Genomic DNA, 19982 nt, shown 5'->3' on the forward strand with positions numbered 1-19982 from the left:
CTCTGAGCTCTAGTGCAGGGAAGAAGGTGCTTCCAAGAAAAGGAAAATTGTTCCAATGTTGTGTTCTCCTGTACAGAAAAACCGGTGTGCTCTCAGCAGAGCCCTCACCGTGAGCCTGTAACAGAGGACACTGTGACAGTTCCCCTTACTGATAGCCTGGGCTCCTCTTTGAGACCAGCCTCAGAGCCAACGTTTTTGTCTGTTCTTCAGGTTTTGAAAGATACATTTGGCATGTTTCTCTTTCTGCATTTATAAAGAACCATTACCAAATGCTGGAAAGGAAACCTGCCAAATGTAGCTGTGGAATAGAAAAATAATCTATGAAACATACCATTAAGACAAAAACATATGGCAATGTGCTAATCCCTCTTCCCCACCTCACAACTAGCCTCAAATCTAGGCCAAGCAGTCAGTGCAGATTATAGCACATGAGAAAAGCTCATTTATGCTAACAGCTCCTCCTTCAGCTGCCCCTGAAGTACTTGCATGTCTGCCTTCTCCCTGAGTGCAGGACCGAGTCATCTCCAAGTTTATCTCACAGATCATTCATCTCCCCTCCCTGCCAAATCAGGAACTAGTCCGTGCTTGCAGGAGCAGATCCGTGCTTGCAGGAGCAGCTCCAGTACAGAAATTAACACTTCTGTGGGGAAGCTGGGAGGACGGCATGTGGACATGAACAGACTTTTTCCCAGTTTACGAAAGAAATGATATAAAAGAGCTCCCTTCAGCAAATACAGTATCCACTGTGTACAGGGTTTTTCTTGTTTGACCCCTTGGTCACTTTCTGGATGCCCTCCAAGCTTACTGCTGTCTTCTGCTACCCAGTTGCAGGGTGGAACTTTATTTCTCTCCTCTGCTTTTCACACCTACAGAAAAGGAGTGTTCTGCTGGACACGCTGCTCTACAAATAAACGTCTATGACCTTTGCAAGCACTGAGACACCAAAAAGCATGAGAAACACTTGAGAAAAACACTCCAGTCTCAACTGATAGAACAGTCATTAACTCAAATCCTGTGTTGAGCTCACTTAGAAACCAACACACACCTTTCAAATATAAGGAAAGCCTAAATGATGTTCTCCTCAAACAAAAAAAAGGCCTTGATTCTAAGCAAACATTTCTCTGCAAGAACATGATCTGACATACATTAAGTAAGCAATATGACATGGGCTCAGATTGAAAGTTAACTCTGGGTTTGTATATGCCCTTCACAAAGTATGAGTTTTAAAAAAAGCAGCTTTCTTCCTAACTTGGGCTTGCTTGCAAGTTCCAGACAACCCATCCCATTTTACAGTATGCTGGGTACTAGTTTGGACTTCACAGCACCGTTACATATCACCGTCTCAATTAAACAGTACAGTATATTCATCTCATGTGATTTGTTTTGCAGATGAAAAACCCAAAAAGGTGGAATCAGAGTTTTTGCTGTGCCCTGCACCAATCCTATACAGAAGTGGCCAGTAAGTACTTGAAACAAATGTCATCCTGTGTTTTGCTAGCATTGGACCCATTATTGCTGATGTTAATCATGTGGGCTTTTAGCTAGAGGCAGTCTTTTTATGGGGGACTGTTTTTGTGTATTTTTTTCATTCTTGTGTTATTTCCCTGGTGTATTTTCCAGCTTTAGAATGGGCTTTAAACAGTCATCTGTGACCAAAGCAATTTGGACAGTGCCTTAAAAATGAATATTCAGCCAGTTTATTCAACACTGAAAAGGTCTGGCTTGTCGTAAGTTTTATGCAGATTAGCTGCTTTATCAGGGCATAATACGCTTTCATTGTTAAACAGATTACATTATCACTGACACTTACAAGCTATTATTAAAGTTGTGTGTCAAGATGTGTACCACTGCTCAACATGTAATGATAAAACGAGGCACTAATTTAACAACGGCAGCAATCTCATAACAGCACCATGGCTAAACCGCAGTTCCAGCCTTATTCTAAGTGTCACTGGCCATGGCTGTAGATTACTTCTGTCCCTTGGAGAGCTAATTCTTCCCTCCTCCTCTCAAATTCAGACATGCCCAAGGCTTTTAGAACCACTTCAGCTTCATTGTTCAGATTTATGAGATAGCAGCATGAAATAAAAAATTCTCTAAGCTAATCACAAGTGAAAAAACTGCATGTCAGATCTTGGCCCTGTGGGAGGGAGAAGGCTGTTTACTTTCTCAGTTTTGCAAGTAGGTCTTCAAGTAATTATTTGGGATAAGGTTTTAATATTTTAAAGTTTTGCTACAGCTTTGCATTGTCAATTTTTGTGAGAGCTCTTAGCTGTTTAAGAACTAAGCATATTGCTTAGATTTTGAGTAATTCACTTTCTGAATTAAGCAATCAACAACCTCAGTTGCTGCAAGACTGATAGCAAAACCCCAAATGCACATCTGTTTTGTGCATTAAATGGCAACTGGGAGGAGAAAAGTTGGGAAGCAGCAGAAGGAAAAGCTTCAGGGAATAACCCCAGTGGAAGAAAGGGTGAAGCACTGTGGAGGAGCTGCACTGTAGTCTCCATGCAGCAGCCAAAGCTCATCTCTGGGGAGTGAGCACTGTTTTAGAGCAATGCAGGAAATCAGCATGGAGGGAAGTTACATGGGAGAGCAGAGGAGGGGGATGAGTTTTTCATTCCATTATGTTTTCCTGCTACTGAAGTTGCCTTTAACACAGCTATGCAAAATGTTGATCTCAACCTTAGCACTAACAAACTCCTGCAGCACAATTTGCTATTACATTACACTGTGCAGTTACACTGGTTTTGATGGAGCTGGACTGCAAGCTGTCGTGTGACTGTTGTACAACAAACAGCTGTAGCAAACTGCTGTCTTAGCTGAAACAAATCAGCACCATGTGCAGCTGTGAGACCTAATTTTATCATGAGGAAGATATAAATCAGTCATGTTAAGAACTCCTCCTCTCCGTGCTAAGTGTTTCATGGGAGTTACACTACCTTAGAACAGCAGATTAGGCCCCAAATACTAAACACCCCAAAACCTGAAGCTTTAAGTGAAACCATTTCATAAAATGAAAGCATAGCACAGTCTGAGAGCCTGTAAACAGCCTGTCCTGCCAAATGAATGTGAAATGCATGGCATATTTATCTGTATAGATTAAAGCACCATAGAAGTTACTTGAACATGCTGCCTTTTCCTTGTTCTGTGACATGTTACATTATGGGTTGTCCATTTCAGTAAGTAAAGTCTAGATGAAGCACCTGTTTACAGCATGTTTGTTCTCAGCACTGTTTATAAGAACACATGAACACCACACATGAAGTTGTGCAGCTTCACAGAAAACCATTTTTTAAAACTTGCTATGTAAAACAGTTCCACAATCCTATTTTGAAGTAGTTACAGCTTTGGCCCGGAGAGAAACAATTTACTGTGCAGAAGAGTGACAGCTATGAAAGATATGTACATACTTGAACTCTTGACTTTCCATTGGCACAGCTCAGACTATTGCTGGATAACTCCCAGTAATTCCTCATGTAGTGGAGCTAATATTAGTTGCTAATGTAGCAACAACCGGTCTGCTCATTTTCTAGTGCTCTTTTTAGCGGAGTTAAATAGAACACAAGCAAAGTTAGCTTTGTGATTCTTAAACCTGCAGCTTTCTTTCTGTGTAAACAGGAAAGACTCACATAATGGGTTTAATTATATTTTTGTCATTTGAGACACTTCGAGAGTGATTGATTCGCAGTTTTCAAATGCAGAACAATAAAAGCCTATGTGGAATAGGTAAGGTCCCTGGACTGGTGCCATTGTGTATTTATACTTGTTTTCTTTATACTTGGTTTCCAGCTGCTGGCTGTGTTTAGTTAGGAGCCTCCAAAATACCATCTGTAGATTAATAACTAAGCTTTCTTTTCAAACCGTTTTCATAGTACCATGCAGGAGATTGATGTGGTAACTTTACATTATGTTACAACATGACTGTGCTGCTTGTGCTACTTAAAATACCTTCTTGACATGCCACTTCCGGGGTGCAAAATTACATTGTTCTCTTACAAAGTCATCTCTTCTACAAGACTCTTGACTAGTTGGCAGACAATAATTACTTGTGAGTTCTACATGAGCAAGTTATACATTATACAAAATTGAAATGTTAAAACAGTACAGAATGGAGAAATCTCTTGTACACTATGGGATGACAAAAACCCAAGGAAGGTTAATTGCTTTGCTTCATATAGTGAGAAATATCTTAGATACTGTGAGGGCAACTGTAATATTAGAACCAAACCAGTGTGCAAAAAGGATCCATTTTCCTGCGCTGACAACTGAAGAGCACTATATTTTGAGGATCTTGCAGAACAATTGAGAAAATGAGTTCCTTTTTATAGCTAAGGCTGGACTTTGCTGTCCTGCCACAGCTTCAAGGGAATCAAACTAGATCAGAGCATTTCTTCTATAAAAATTACTTGAGAGGTTTCTGTAGTCATTGTACTTCAGAAAGTAAAGAGTCCTTATTTCTCTGCAGCAACAGTACACAAAAAGCTTGAGAAAAATACATTCCTACACTACCACGGCTTTTGTTCTAGTCCTTTTGCTCTAAGTTCTTGGAGTTCACACTCTGAAAATACATCTGTAGACTTAACTCCAGTAACTGACAGCTTCTATTCCTCTCAACCACTTGTAAAGCCTCCTCTGGCTTCAGTGCAAAGACTATCTGGACAAGATAATTCTAATTCCTAAAGATTTACACATCCTTCTTTCTTGGTGCAAACAATACAAGTATTTAAACTACCACAACACGTTTCAGTGAAATATTTTGTACTATAATTTACACATCTACCTGTTAACTACCTCAATTTTTTCTTTAAACTGGTTTCTTGTTGGCATATTACATTATGAGATTTTTGGATTAGCTGGCTCTTACTGCTAAAATCCAGTTTAATATTTTCATACAGATAGTCACAAACAATGCAAAATGTAGGCTTGGTCTCTGCTAGGAAGAAACATCTTCAAAATGAACCAACAGGCTGAGAAATAATCATTGTTCCTAAAATAGTTTGGAGAAGTTCAGAAGAGTTTTTCAAAATGCACATGCATTGTTGCTAACCAGCTTCATGCATCCTTGCACTTGAATTCATACAAAGTATTTGCTTTAAGATTAGCTGACAAAAGCAAAGTGAGCATTTACCTCTGACAAGATAGATAAGCTTCTTGTACCTTGACATACTAAATCTGTTTGAACTAATGTACAAAAAGTTTACCTGTTTCAAAGACACCAGCAGAAGAGTGGACATTGGGTCAAGCAGGATCATTGCTTTTATTTAACTATCACACCACCTCCCTCCATCTCTGAATTGAGTGACTTGTTAACACCTTTCCAGTGAAGTAGCATTTGACCATATAATCTGAAGTAGGCAGTACACTTGCTTTTGGGTTTGTAAGCTTTAGGAATAACAAACAAACCTGAGTGCAAGTGAGACCATGCTGAGAGCTGCCTTGAGTTTGTGATGAGATCACATGCAGAGAAGGACAGCCTGCATTACTAGTCTTGAACAACCTTACTTGCCCTCTGTTCAAATCACGTTGGCTTCAGTTTGCGTATATCCTTTCCCTACATCCTGTCCAACATGAGCAGCTGATGGTGCTTAAGGAGCGAGGACTGAACTTGAGTTATTTTTTGTGGTAGGAATAAGAAAATACCATGCTTGTGTCCCACAGTTCTCCACTGCTTCCAGATTCAAATTATCTGACTGAAGTTCAGTCTCCGACGTGCAGTTCACTTCAAGCAAAGCATACAGGTGTGCATGAGAGAATCTGTTAAAGATCATCAGTTTGTTTTTTACATATTGCTAGTAGTAAAAGCTCCTGGAAAAAAGCACAAGTTGACAAGTTTTGCAGTAACTTTAAATGTACTTCCTATCCAGACTTGCAGTAAGGAGTCACAGGGGGAAAATAGAACTTAATTGAGCAAGTCTTATGAGAGTCTGAAGTTAATTGGAGAATCATATAGCTCAGACTCACAACTGTAAGAAAACAAATTTTGTCCTAGAACAAAAACACAAGGGGAAGGGATCTCTAGGACTGAGGACATGGATTTATGTTTCTGAGCTGCAAATACCACCTTGAAACATGCTTTCAGCTGGCTGTTAACCACACTTCTCACAGGAGGAGCCTGTGTCATTCCAGCCTTTGTTCCTCCTGTTGAAGAACAGCTGCTTGGCTCATTCTGCACTCCCTTGTCAGTGGGATGGCAGCTCAGCAGGAGCAGCACGTTGTGGTTTCTACACTGGTATTTCTCAGGTCTTTAGATTTTAATCTTTTTTGGTTTATCACTCCTTCACTTTTGATCCTGTCTTCGCAATTCAGATGCTTTCCTTAGCCTTTAAGAATAAAAAATGAGGGAACAAAATCTCATTCCATAGTACTTTCAGCCTTTTCACTAACAGGTTTCATGACCTAGCTTAGGTACCTACTACATCTGTGTCTTCCTCTTTGCAAGTTTCAACTTCTCTCTAGAAAAGAGAACTGACTTGTTTTCCTGTTTCACTTTCAGAGAAATCAATTCTTTTCCGCTGCAGGAATTGCCACGATGTCCAGTAATGCTATCTGCCCATTTGTACTTGACAGTTCACATTACCTGCCCTCAGCCTATTTTCATTTGAGCTACTGCTTAAACAAGCTCCATTTTTATCCCTTTTGGTAGCCTGTGACAGTCTGAATGCAGGCAAATTTTTTTCTTGCTGCCCCAAATTTCAGTGGTATAATTTTCATCTCTGAGCTACAGATTTAAGGCAGAATGAGCTGCTCTACTTGTTGCTGTCAATCACATGCAGGGCTGAGGACAATGGGAATTAACCACAAGCTTGAAGTTGGACATGGCTTTGAGAACCTCTCTCAATAGGGCCTTAAGGGAAGCCAAAGTTGTATTCTGAAAGAGCTTGTAGCCCTGCGCAAATGGAGGAGTACACTTCCAAATCCAGGGCATTTCTTCCTAGGAGTTTGTGACAAATTCACATAAAAAGAGTTCAAAGTGAAACAAATACCACAGGGGGCTGTTTAAAAATTAATTGCAGTTTACAGGAAGTTGCTGCTCAGTGCTTTAGGGGCCTTGATCATTATTTACTGTAGCTACATAGGAGAGAACTGAAGCTAGCTGGAAGCCCAGGAACTCATGCCCAAGCTCTCACTGATGCTCTTGCCTTCCTTCTCTGCCTCCATGGGAAACAACCTCTCAATTCTAAGACAAGCACTTGCTTCATGTTTACTTCAGGTGCTTTGAGTTAAAGATGTTTCCATTAAAGTAGGAAATCGCTATTTTGAGCCTTGTTTTCCAGTTTAAAAGGATCATTTTAATCAATTCCAGCACCAGATTTAAGAGGAAGAGCATGGAACCACAAAAGCAAACAGACACTGGAGATGAATGGATTGTGGTGCTCCATCCTCTAAATTACCTCATTTGGTTTTTAGACAGCTGCTCTCATTTGAGAGCAGCTGAAAGGTGTTCTCTGAAATGGCTGTCATGGCAGGCTGCTAACAAAGGATCCCAACTATTTCTCCCCCTCAGAGCATGTTATGTCTTCACTCCATCCACTGCTTCTTGGAGCACAAACTTGAGAGCCATCATCTTAAAAATTGCTTTAAATTTTTACCCCTTCGGAAATGAGCATTTACATGGGCCAGATATCTTTTGAAGCTCGTTACACAGGCAGAATGCCATGCAAGTGCCTGCATCTTCAGGAATATGTATAATACATGCGAAAGCAGTGAAGCCAGCCTTTTGCAAGTTTGACTTGACTGTACTTAGAAAAACTTTTTACACTTAATTTCCTTTTCTGCTCTGACACCTGTAGGTGCTAAACAACATCCACTTGCTAATACATTTTCAGTATTAAGAGGCAGCATTTTCCACCTAGTTAAATCAATTAGCTAAAGCATTGCATTTGATGCACAGTGATCAAATACCATGAATTTGTATTTTTACTGCAGCTCCGCTATAGGATGTCTACTTTCCCCCCTTTTTTCTGTGGTCTATGAGGGCTCTAAAGAAGTATAGCAGTGTGTTCAAGTGATGCTGCGTAAGATGACTGATGTTCAGTATGTTTGCCTAATTAACTTCCAGCTAATAATTCTAACCCATTAAGTAGCTAGTTAGTATTTGTTTCGAATAAACACATCTGGTCCTGCAATGAGTGAAGGTTCTGCCTGTGCATGGGTGACAGATGTGATGGTAGTTTCCCCAGTGCTCCCTTTTAAATAATTAACAGCACACTGGTGAAGTAGCTTTAGACAGACAGCCTCAAAGCCAGCTGTATAGTCTCAGAGCTGGATCTATGGACATGTGCCTCATCTCATTAGTCCGCTCCATCTATTACGTTCCCTCTTCTTTAGTATTTCAGAAAGCTATGTGTAGCTCTAAGAAACATCCCTTTAAATAACTTTGGACTCTTGGCTTCTGTTCTGAAAGGCAGAAGAAATAATGTGTCAGGCCACCCAAGGGGCAAATAGCATCGAATTCACAAGCCTTGCAGATTGATCTCTTACCAAACAAAGGGCATTCGAAACAGTCCCGCCCTGGTGTTTCATTACTTGGAGTTGCCAGGCTAGGTTTGGAAACAACCTTCTTTTGAGGGAAACATCTTGTGTAGCTGACTCCTTTATGCCATCAATAGCATCCTAGGCTGGAACAGCTGGTAGTTCTTATCAATCTCCAAAGGGAGAAAAACTATTATTAGTTACATGCAGAGGGATCATTCCTCTTAAAAAAAATGACAGCTGAGTTGAGATTTTTTTCTTGTGGTGGTAGGGTTTTTAAAGTTGTGCCCCCCCCCCCCCCCCCCACACACAGGGGGAGGAATTAATAAATTAAACTGCAGTATATTTAGCAAAAGACTAATTTGCACAAAAATTAGTTCTTAAAAGTGAGACTCAAGTTCTTGCTCACCAAAGGGCAAGGTAAGATTTATTCCTAGTTCTGAGGGTCCATGAACCCTGCTCATTCTGTGTGGCTATGCCATCATGGTTAGCATGCAGCTGTCATTAGTTGTAGTGATACAGGCTCAGTTTGTGACCTTTGTTTTGTAAGGCATCAACAATAGCACAGCTGCCCTGCATAGCTGAGATCTCAAACCTGCAATTTGGCAAGAACAGAACAAATTGGATAAATATACATAAACACATTGTGAAGGAAGGGAAAACAGAACAGAATGAACCAGAGCATCATCCTACAACTTGTTTGATAGGGATGATTTATGTAGGCATATGGTATAGTTAAATGTGCTTTCAAAAACATTGGCCTGATTCTTCAAGCAAATATGAAATAAATATCAAAATTGAATGAGAGCTGATACAGTATCATTAGTTCTCTCAAAGGAGGCATATGAATGCCTTTGGAAATGTGTGCAAGTGGGGGCTCGGCGTGAACAATATGCAGATTTACATTCCCACACAAAAGTATCATTAACTTATTGTTAAGATTACACAATTGTACTTCCCTCTAACACCACAATCATTAAAAAAACAAGCATGTAATGAGCTAATATTTAGACCTAACCCAGCACCCATTTTTAAGTCTTATTAGTTTACTCTTGGCCTAACAAAGCACCACAGCCACTAATACCTCCCAGACACACAATTTGCATCCATCAGCCACACTGCCCACAGTGCACATATTCGAGAACCAGGAACCACTGCTGTGCTCATCCTACACAGTAACCTTTCAGCACTGTCTTATTTAGTAACTAGATAACAATCGTAAGTTAAAATTAGCCTTTGTCTTTCAGCATTCCTTTTACCAGATGGAAAGAAAATATCAAGTAGGTAATATATGCAGAATTTCTTAGCTTATTACAAAAGACATCTGAGCATATACTTAAAAGATGCTCTTCACAAGTCAGACCAGGTGTTCCCCCCACATCAGGTGCACACAGAACTTCACTTGGTCAATTTCAGTGCATTTCCGGAGTACATGGACAACTCTTCAAAGTTACCTATTTCCTTCAGGAAAGCTTGTAATTTTGTTAAGTTCATTAATTTGAGCAGAATGTCAATTTGTTTGCCTTAAAGAGTACTGATAGAAGTTGTGTGAAACTTAGCTGAGAACCAGATGAAAGTAGTAATTACTGTCCTTCTCTGCAGCTATAGCTGCAAATTACTATTTAAAGGCATAGTCATAACTTACACTACCCCTCATCTGAAAAAGACAAAATTTTGGAAACCTGTAGGTACAGAAAACAAGTGTTAAAGAATGTAAATAAGATGCAAATTCGCAGATTTGACTTAGGTATTTTTTAGAGTCATTTAAGAGGTGGGTGAATATTCCAGGGTGTTTGTTGACCATCATCTGTTCTCTCTCAAATTAAATTACATATTTACCTTCTTTATGTGATACTGTTAACTAAATAGAATCATCCTAATCTTTGTAACATAGTAGGGGATTAGTTTAGCCACAAAACAAAGTGAGTCATTAATGTAAGTGCTGGCTGATGAGTACTTAGCCACTCACAGGTGAGGCAGGCTCAAGCATGGGTTTAAGGACCTATCCTGGAAGCCTTGGCCCCAGCCTGGAAGCTCTATTACAAGGATATATTGTTTTAATAACACTTCATCTGGAGAAAGGGGAGTGATTAAAATTAAATTTAAATAAGACTTCTTAATTATTAGGTAGCCAATAGACAATGATACTTCACATTCAAGGTAATACTAGTCCTCTGTATACAAAAGCACAGGTACACTAAACCCATGTAATACCACTTCTCTGTATACAAAAGCACAGGCACACTAAACCCATGAGCTGTTCTCTCTCAGTAACTGCTTGCATAGCTGTACCTTAGGAAGAGCTTGATGAAGGAGAACCAGCAGTCTGCAGTTCCAAAAAGAGGCACCAGCCAGCAGGATAATCACAAGGCTTTATTTGGCTTGCCAGTTTCTGGAACACTGGTTGTCTTCCTTAAGCACAGTAGCTGAGTAGTTCTCAAAGGCTATAGAGATAACAAAGGCTATAGAGATAACAATAGCCAACACTAAAGGAGAAGTGAGGCATGCTTGCTTCCTTTTAACTTTCCTGCATCCCTCATGTGACTTCATTGTGCTCCCTAATTGGTAGGGTGCCATCTCTAAATTAATCAGGTTTTTGTCACCTGTGTTTATTTCAGAGCATCTGTGCTCAGGTGATCAGAATTCTTCTTCAGCACAGATCTACTCATGGCTAATTAACCCCAGTGATTTGATATTAACATTATCTGTCAACGTAAGCAGCTCAACTTCCAATGTATCACTGATTACTCACATGGTACAATCACCTCCCCAACACACACTCACCAAAAAAAAAAAAAAAACCTGCTAGAGAAATGCATTTAGGTAGTCAGGTAGGAGAAAAACAGAAGTACAGCTACATTAGGCCTAATGTCTGGTATAAATATTAACTTCTGAAAATATTTTAGAAATACATTTAGTTTGACACAATTAGATTATAATTGGAACTATTCACAGATGGAAACATCCTCAATGAATTGTATAGGCTAACTGCCTCCTAAGACATATGGATCTGATGTTAAGATCAGTAGTAATTTCTAATGCAGTCCTTCATGTTCCTCAATAAGGCACACAGTGTTCCCAGAGCATTAAGAAAGAGTGCGTGAGCAGAACTAAGTGCTTAATATTATTCAGTGGACATAGTATCCTGAACTGAATTAATAGACTAATTTAACATAATAATGACATTTCATACCCTGTTACTGCAGGTTCCCATGATTCCATGAGATCACAACTAATGCATTGCTGGCTTCCAGCTCTTTCAGATTCACAAGCACTTCCCAGCAGTGAAATACTTACGTACCTCTGGACTTCCATCCCATGGAAAGCCAAACCCAAGTAGAGAGTATATTGAGCACTGTGCTGAGAAAGCTAAGTAGTCCTGGGGTGGTAAGAGGGGATCCTAAGACAGTTGTAGCTTGATTTAATTTCAGTGCTAAGCTGCACGAATAAACATGAGTTTGTACTAATTTTTACCAAAAAACCACACACACAAAAAGACAATACTATAAAGATTTGCATACAGTAGAGGTCTTGATAGTCTCAGGAAAAAAAAAAAGTATTCTTTTTTTATGCCTATGTGGCTCATGGGAGAAAAACAATTGTGAGCATGTATCATAACTGCAGATTATTAACTGTCTCTGGTAAAATTCTCAGTGATTAAAGTTTCCTATGCTTCCTAAGCATAATGACCCTTGGTACAGGGGAAATGCACAAAACATTTGGCAAGCAAAGTTTGTAACCCTGCTCCAAGGGAACTTACTGTGTCCATATGCAGCTGGGGCTTTTGATCTAGGAAGAGGACCAAAACCAGAAGCGTGGGCTTGAAATACCTTCCTGTCTGGCTTTGCGCTGCATCCTCCCTCTGCAGGGATGTGGCCCTAGACTCAGCGTCAGATCTGTAGTCCTGGAGTGTTTGTCAGTCAATGACAGGTGAAAGGACCTTCTGCGCTTCGGTTGGTGGGAATGCATGCCTAAGTACTAGTTGGATCCCCTGCAAATAATGGCGGCATGATAGAGGCCACTTCACCGGGCACAAAAATATTCAGTCCACCTGCTGAGATGAGGTCAGGATTGTTTGGCAATGGAGCTTTCCCTTCAAACTAAAACACAACATTGCGCCAAATGAGGACATGTTTAGTCCTCTCTGAAAAGTGGTGAAGGGTTAAAAATCTGTATGTGCTATGGTTGGTCACAGTGGGTTCCAGTTTCTCCATCCTTTGGATGACCAAAATAAAGTACGGTCACCTTAGCACCCCTTCGTCTTGTCAAAATGTTGTGCAGGGGATGAGAAATTACATAGGGGTAAAGTGATGGGTGTACAAAAAACAATAGTTGAAGCAGACATTCCACCAAACCCCTCTCTTGCCACTGGTACTGATTTTCCAGTGTCTGATTTCTGTGTATGTACATATACGTAAATATGTATAGATGCATTTATACACACACATGCACTCTTAATATTGGCATACCAACATCAACTGTGTAATAAAACTACATGCGATTCATGGAAGTAGTTGTTTTAATGGAATGCATGGCTAAATACTACTTAATACCCTTTCAAATACATAGATCTATTTTTTTTCCTTCCAACTATGTACAGCATTTTAGCTATTTTAATGCTGGCACTTGATTCTAAAATACCTTTAGTCACCATAATTTTAATAACTTTTTGAGCAGTTGCCAGTTTAATTTTCAGTGCGTGAAAATTGGAGGTAAATTATTTATTACTTCCAGCAAATGTCTTCCACAATTTTATTTAATTTTTTCATCTTTTTTAATGGGTCATAAAATGGCAGTCTTTTATTGGATGCTCATAAAGTAAGGAGCAAATGAATACTTTGCAAATAGGTTACTGTGGATTGAAATGTCAGTTGTATTTCACAGGGTATGAAAGTCTTTAGACCAGAGCTGTAGTGACATATGGCAATGGGCCATGTTCCTCTTCTGTAACAATAAAACAACAGTGGACATAGAGGAAGGAAAAAATTGCAATTGTTGGGACTTCTCAAGTTACATTTTTTTGATAAATTATTTATTAGAATGGTCAGTGGTCCGTGGCTAATGCAGTTTAAACTTGCAAGATTCTTCTGGTTAACTTTGGTCATAAGTAAGATTATTTTTAAAAGCTCCGTCACAGTGAGTATTTCCAGTATTGATTCTCATCCACAAGGTGACACTTGCCTGTGACAAAATACAGGAAAATCCCTTCCACACTCAGGAAGGGCTATGAACTGTAAATAAAAACACATTTTTTTTCACTATAATGAAATAGGTTTAAAAACATAGACCAGTGGCAAATTGCATGCTAAACCTGTGTTATATAAAAAACAAATGAGTTTGTGAATAGGTGTGCTCATTACACATGCTTATAAACTCAAGTTTGCCATCTCTTTGACTGCACATCACTCAAGTGCTGTGTCAGAAGTAGTCCCAAGATACGAAGGAGAACCTGGGCTAAAAGCTGGACTTGGGCACCACAGGCTGTTGGAGGAACAGTGTGAAGGCCTGCACTTGCTTTTCCCTGATGGCGTGTTCCTGCCACCGTGTTTCTCAAGGTAGACACGCAGAAGCTGGCCAACTCATGCTTCTGGTTGCCAGGCCGTGGTGTTTGTGCGTGGTGTTAGAACATCTGATGGTTATCCTCAAGGCCCGCTTCCCCTCCCCATGCGCACAAAACTAAACCCACACCATAAACCACGAACACAGCAGGGATGAAGTTTTAGCGGGGCGCTGGAGAATGTCTTTTGGGGTTGCCACAGCAACATCAACATTTACACTTCCTGATTCTTTGTGGGTTTTATTTGGGGTTGACCTGAGGAGATGCTCTGTTTTGCAGCAGCTTTCATAGCAGAGTTCAGCGTTTGTTTGCGTTCTGGGGTGGTAAAAAACCAATATCATTCTAGCCTTCCCTTGCAAAAATACAGTTGTCTCTAAAGGTTAGTTTTACTACAGGAAAAATGTGCCCTTGTGTGTGCTCCTGGGTGTGATCAGATTCACAGTGAGGTGAGCACAGCGAAGACTTGAACACAGTTCTCAAGCCAGCACAGCATTTCTACTCTTCTATTGTCTCACTCTGTACAGACGTCAGTGGGAGGAGAGACGAATTTTCCTCAAGTATTTGGAAAGCAGTTAGTATACTGTGGCTATAATGTAACTCACATACATGGTAGCAGATCTGGCCGCACACTTACAAAACCATGCATTACTACCTGTGAAGACATTTTTGAAATATTTCTGATCATTTTTACCAGGCAGACTGAAGGTATGGTCTTACAACCAGCTGACCAAAATCTGTGCTGCTCCGTCCCTTGTGATTTAAGCCTATTATAAGAAACCACTTCAGTCTCTTAACATTTTAAACTGTATTGCTCCTGCCTACAGAAAAAAAAGGATCCATAGAGGTTCAAAGATTTAGAAATGTTAATTGCTGACAGAGGCTGGTTCTGCTCTTAGCTGTCCTGAGCTTTACGGGACATCACTGAAGGAAAGCAATACTCAAACAACACTGACAACTGGAAGTGAAGGCACCCCAAAACCGTAATTACTTCTGAATGTCATTTTATTTTCAGAATAGTTACAGTTTATGCAGAGTGCTGAGCTAAAAGCCTTGCGTACATGGACAGTTAACAGTTAACTAAAATAGATGTATTTGTGGATAGGGCTTTCCCTTGGACATTTGCAAATGCGTGGATAGAAGAAACAGGGTGCTCATTTTATTGAGCTCCAAATTTGAAGGAGTATTGTTTATAGGAAGCAGAAGTACACACAGCCCACCAAACAGGTGGATGCTAAAGAAATAAATAAAATGCTTTCCTTATACCCTACAGACATGACAATTTCAGGACAGAAGTGATTTTGTATGTTGACAGGTTCATCCTTTTGAAGATGAGATAATTATCTGTATGAGTTCACTCTGTAGCTTCTGGAACTGAACGAGTATGATCAGCTTCTCTGAAAATCTCCAATGGCTTATCCCTGCAGCTGTGTATCAAAATGGAAGTTGATACAGAAACTGGTTGCTCCTACTGCATTGTATCTGTGTTGATAGCTGATGTGTTCAGTGAGCCTGCTGCTTGGGATATCTGTCAGAACATCTGACAGCTAAAGGTTGGGAGAATGCGAAGCCTGACAGCAGCGATGCGGCACCGGGGACTCGAAACCTGCTCTTAGTGCAGTCAGTGGGAGTTATAGCTTTGGGCCCAGTTCTCATTTAGATGTGCATGCTATCAGTGCCCTTTTCTGGGGCCCCTTGTATTGCTGGAATGGTGTAAAGATGCATATCTGTGACTGAGGATAAGATCTTCAGGTCCCACTGATAGCAGAGTTCAGTCCTGGAGAGGGTGATAGTGGCCCCTCCTAAAAATATGGGTAAACTCCCCATTTTTTGTGCTACTTTTGAGGCTCAGTTTCCAACTCAGACACTCAAATAGGTACCATTTATGTGTCATTTACTTGGTGTGTAAGTGTGGTTGTGTTCTGAGGCTACAAAAAAGTGGGTCGTGCCACTGCGACCCTGCCCTTTCAGCATACCCACCTCCTGCAGTCTCAGGCACGTTGCTGAAGAGAATAGATGACAGACATCCCTACTCACAAGCTTTCTCCTAAATCCCAGGTCAATATTTACGTCAATGAACAGAGCCAGAGCACAGCTCTCAGGTTTGTAGAGAACTGAACATAAATTGAAGAAAATAGCATATATTGCAGTGGCAGTATGCTGCATGGCACAGGGGAGGGAAAAGAAAAAAGGATCACTTTTGATTCAAGCACAAATACGTTAGAAAAAAACTGAGTGATATTTTTAACAGGATTGCATGTTAACTCTTCAAAGCTGGAACTGTCTTTGGGAATCCAAGAAACCCCAATACCTAAGTCGCAGGTGCAGGAATTCCCAAGATATGCTTTCTCCTTTACACACTGGAACTGTTAGTGTGAAATGTGATACTTGAGTTAGTTAACATAGCCACTGTCAGGGTATGCAGCAATGGGACACCAAGATTTTTGCTTTCTTAGAGGAGAAGTTGAGGAACCTGTCAGAGTGGAGAGGGGCAGTGTGGAGGTTGTGAGTGTAAGAAGCACTGCTGCAAAATAATTAATTTGATTCCTAAAGGTCTGAATGATACCTGGGAGCCTCCTTTCATCAAAAGCTGTAGGAAATGATCTATATTATCTTTTTAGTGGACCTAGCAGGTTTGTTTTTTTTTTGTATGTTTGTAGGCGTTCATATACAAACCTTGCATGAGAAAGAAACATCAGTAGCGGTTAGAGGTACAGCCACCATAGTGCAAACATGCCTCAACGTTACTCGTGCATCTTCCTTTTCAACCACTTATGTTTGGGACTGGTAGGAGCACGGTGAGCAGATCAACAAAGTACCAGAGGGTAAAAAACATTGTGAAAAGGTTTTAGAAAATATTCCTGACTGAGAGCACAAGTTGGTCAGGAGGAAGGATGATATTGCCAAGCAGCAAAGGGAATTGATTAGATAGCAGAAGAAAATCCATATGAAATCGAGGATTCATGTTCATTTATTTATTTATTTTTAAATGAAATGGGGAAAAAGCAAGCATCTGAAAGCAGTTTGGAAATTCAACCCCAGTAACTAGCAGTAACTGTGGTCAGATGTTCCTGGCCAAATCTAGAAGTTCTTCACTAGTGCACAGGCACAGTTATTTTTGATCTCAGTGGAGTTTTGCCCGGTGAAAGACTAAAGAAATGGTTCCAAACAACGATAAAAGAGCTGAGGAAAAGCCAAAATGTGTTTAGACAGAGTTATAATAATATGGGAAATAATGAAAATGCACAAGGTATGTAGGCATTTAGATTTGTAGAATTTAAAAACATCATATGGTATTTTAAAAATCAAAATTACTTGGTGTACTGCAGAAGGGTTCTTACTGTGCTACCAGATTTGAACCAAGCAATATAATCCCAATTTAGGTATCAGTCACTGGGAAGGTACCCACCATTATACAGGGAAGTTCAGAAAAAGTATAAAGGCTGAATAGGCTTTATGGTCAGGAAACACAACCACAATGAATGTCTGTTCTTGGGTGTAACCAACTCCAAAATTTGGTGTGGAGCCTGTGGCGTGTTACTCTTAACTCATGCTTTAAAAAGACAAGGCTGGGGGGGAAATGAAACATTTAAGAGAACAATCTTTCCTGTTTGGATTTGAACATAACTGAAAAGTTGCCATCAAAAAATACTTCTGTGTGCTGTGATTTTTTCTGGATTTAACGACTGAATTCAGTTCTCAGTTACCTAGTTAATGCCGTGGTGTGATCAGGGTGCAAAAAGATGTGACCTGGTGGTGCTGGAAAGAGTCACGTTAACTTTACTGGGCTGTAGGTCAGTGCCTTGGGCAGAAAAATGCTGCGTGCGCTGTGCTTGTGATCTGCAAATCTCAACAAAGTTGAAGGGTTTAAACTTCCAATTTTCTTCAGGGACACTTGTCAGGATTTAGACTGTGTTTCAGCAGCACATCATAAACTTAAGTCCTTCTCCGTTCAACAAAAGCATGGAATGAAATCCTCTTGCACTTAAGTCCAGAGGATTGTTTGGCCAGTCAAACCCAAGCAGGGTTGTCATGCTCAAGTTTCTCACAGCATTTCTCATTACAGTGGCAAAGTGAGAAATTGAAAATAAAAAGATAATAAAAAGCACAGCATTTTAAAAATTCATCCCTAACTAAAGTTTTTCACAGTTTGCTTTATTTAGTTGGGAGGGAATTTAATTAATTTTTTATTTTATCTGTTCTGGTTCACTTACTCCCATAGTAATTAGAAGTAAATTAGAGTTATTCTTTCTGTTAGATCAATTATTCATAACATAGACCATTTAAAAATTAGTTTAGTGGAAGCAACTTACTTCATTTTTACTAAAACTGAAAAAGAAATTAGCCAAATTAATTAAAATAGCTTTGAACTCCATATTGACTAAAGCATTTGTGCCAGAATAAAAATTCATGACATATAAGAAGAACGGTATAAATGATTAATCATTTTAGTTCATGGATATCTATATTTTTATTTAATTACATCTATGCATAGTATAAACTGTCTGAATCTTGGGAATCCAAGCCAGAGAAGCTGAAGAGTCTTCTTCTGTTTAACATTCACCATGTGTTGTTTTCTTCTAGGGTTAATTTGTAAAATGTAAACCACATACTATTTGTATGCAGTGTTTATGTACTATTTATAGAAAGTCTTGACCATTTATAATTATCCGACATTTTTATCCATAATGTCTGCATATGACTAAAGAAATGTTTATGGAATAGATGAAACAATGTTATTTTTACAGTTGATCTGCAATTTATTTTATGTAAAACTTTTCAGAGTATTTTATGTTAGAGAAGGGATATTCTCTGTTCAGCTGCTTATTGAGAGGACTAAAATGATTTCTTAATAGTAATTGACACAACACCAGAGGGACACTGCAAGCTATTAATATATTCAATTTTAAGCAGCATAAACTGAAGAAAAGAAAGCTCAATTTGAAATGACCTAAAATTGGTTTCTGAAAGCCTCAAGTTGTTCTCAAAGTACAACCCTGTAACAGTTACATACCGTCATCACTGAAAAGTCATCAGAGGCGTCTACATATCATAATGCAAAGTTACCACGTTAGTTTTAATATTTCTGTGAAATCACAGCTAGTGCAGCTCCGAGGGACTGGCTCCCATCTTCCTCTCTTAGAACACGTTCTCTGTTTTTTGAATGCAGTCTATATGTACAAGTAGCTTCACAGCATGTATGTGCCTTTATTGAGTGTTTTATGGCTGCTGATTTTTTTTTCCCTTTTCTTTCTAGAACTCTAGAAGTTTTGGTGAGTTTGAATGAAGGGCAATCTTTCATGTCCAGCTCATTAACAATTACCGCTTCAGAGTGTGTAAGTAAATAGCTAATGTAATTCAACATAAAATGCTGCAATTCAGTTTCTGTTATGGTTTTATCATTGAATGACTTCCCAATGCAGAGAACCTCAATGCGTGGCAGGTCTTTTAGGTGTTTAGAATGCACAAATCCACCTAACTGAAAAACACACCTGTGCAGACATACAGAACGTATAGAATTTGATGATACAAGATTTCTTAATATTTAAGTGCATACATGTATGTATGTCCTAAGTAATTTTCTCCAGGTTCTGAGACATGCTTAGAATCTCTTTTATAACGCCAGTACTCTCAATGAGGAAGTTTTTCAGCTGTTTTGAATTCCTTGATGAAGTATGTGTGGTGGGGGTTACAGACAGGGTGTTTTTTTTTTTTTCTACAGTTATACAAAACAGTTTCTTTAATTCTTCCCATTAAGGTGGCAGACAGTTTTATGTTAGGAGCATCTTTATTTCAGGATTCCATGTAAGTGAGGTATTACTGTGCCTATCACCCCAGACTTAAAAATAATACTTGAAAGCCATGTCTTACACGGTAGGCTTGGAGATTTCTCCTTGCTTTCTGACACGGGCTCTGTAATCAGGGTTTCTCCTTCCATTGCTGCTGATCTGTT

General features: G+C 39.5%; 1 protein-coding gene across 1 annotated transcript in view; it reads left to right on the forward strand.

Moving 5' to 3' along the window:
* ANTXR2 (ANTXR cell adhesion molecule 2) overlaps nucleotides 1-19982 on the forward strand; it is a 111938-nt gene that overhangs the window by 32619 nt on the left and 59337 nt on the right. The window contains exons 10-11 of the mRNA XM_035548555.1: nucleotides 1390-1459; nucleotides 19287-19365. Of these exons, the coding sequence (XP_035404448.1) occupies nucleotides 1390-1459; nucleotides 19287-19365 (149 nt within the window). The remainder of the gene's footprint in view (nucleotides 1-1389; nucleotides 1460-19286; nucleotides 19366-19982) is intronic.

This window comes from Cygnus atratus, chromosome 4 (assembly GCF_013377495.2).
Source record: "Cygnus atratus isolate AKBS03 ecotype Queensland, Australia chromosome 4, CAtr_DNAZoo_HiC_assembly, whole genome shotgun sequence".
NCBI classification, from domain to species: Eukaryota; Metazoa; Chordata; class Aves; order Anseriformes; family Anatidae; genus Cygnus; species Cygnus atratus.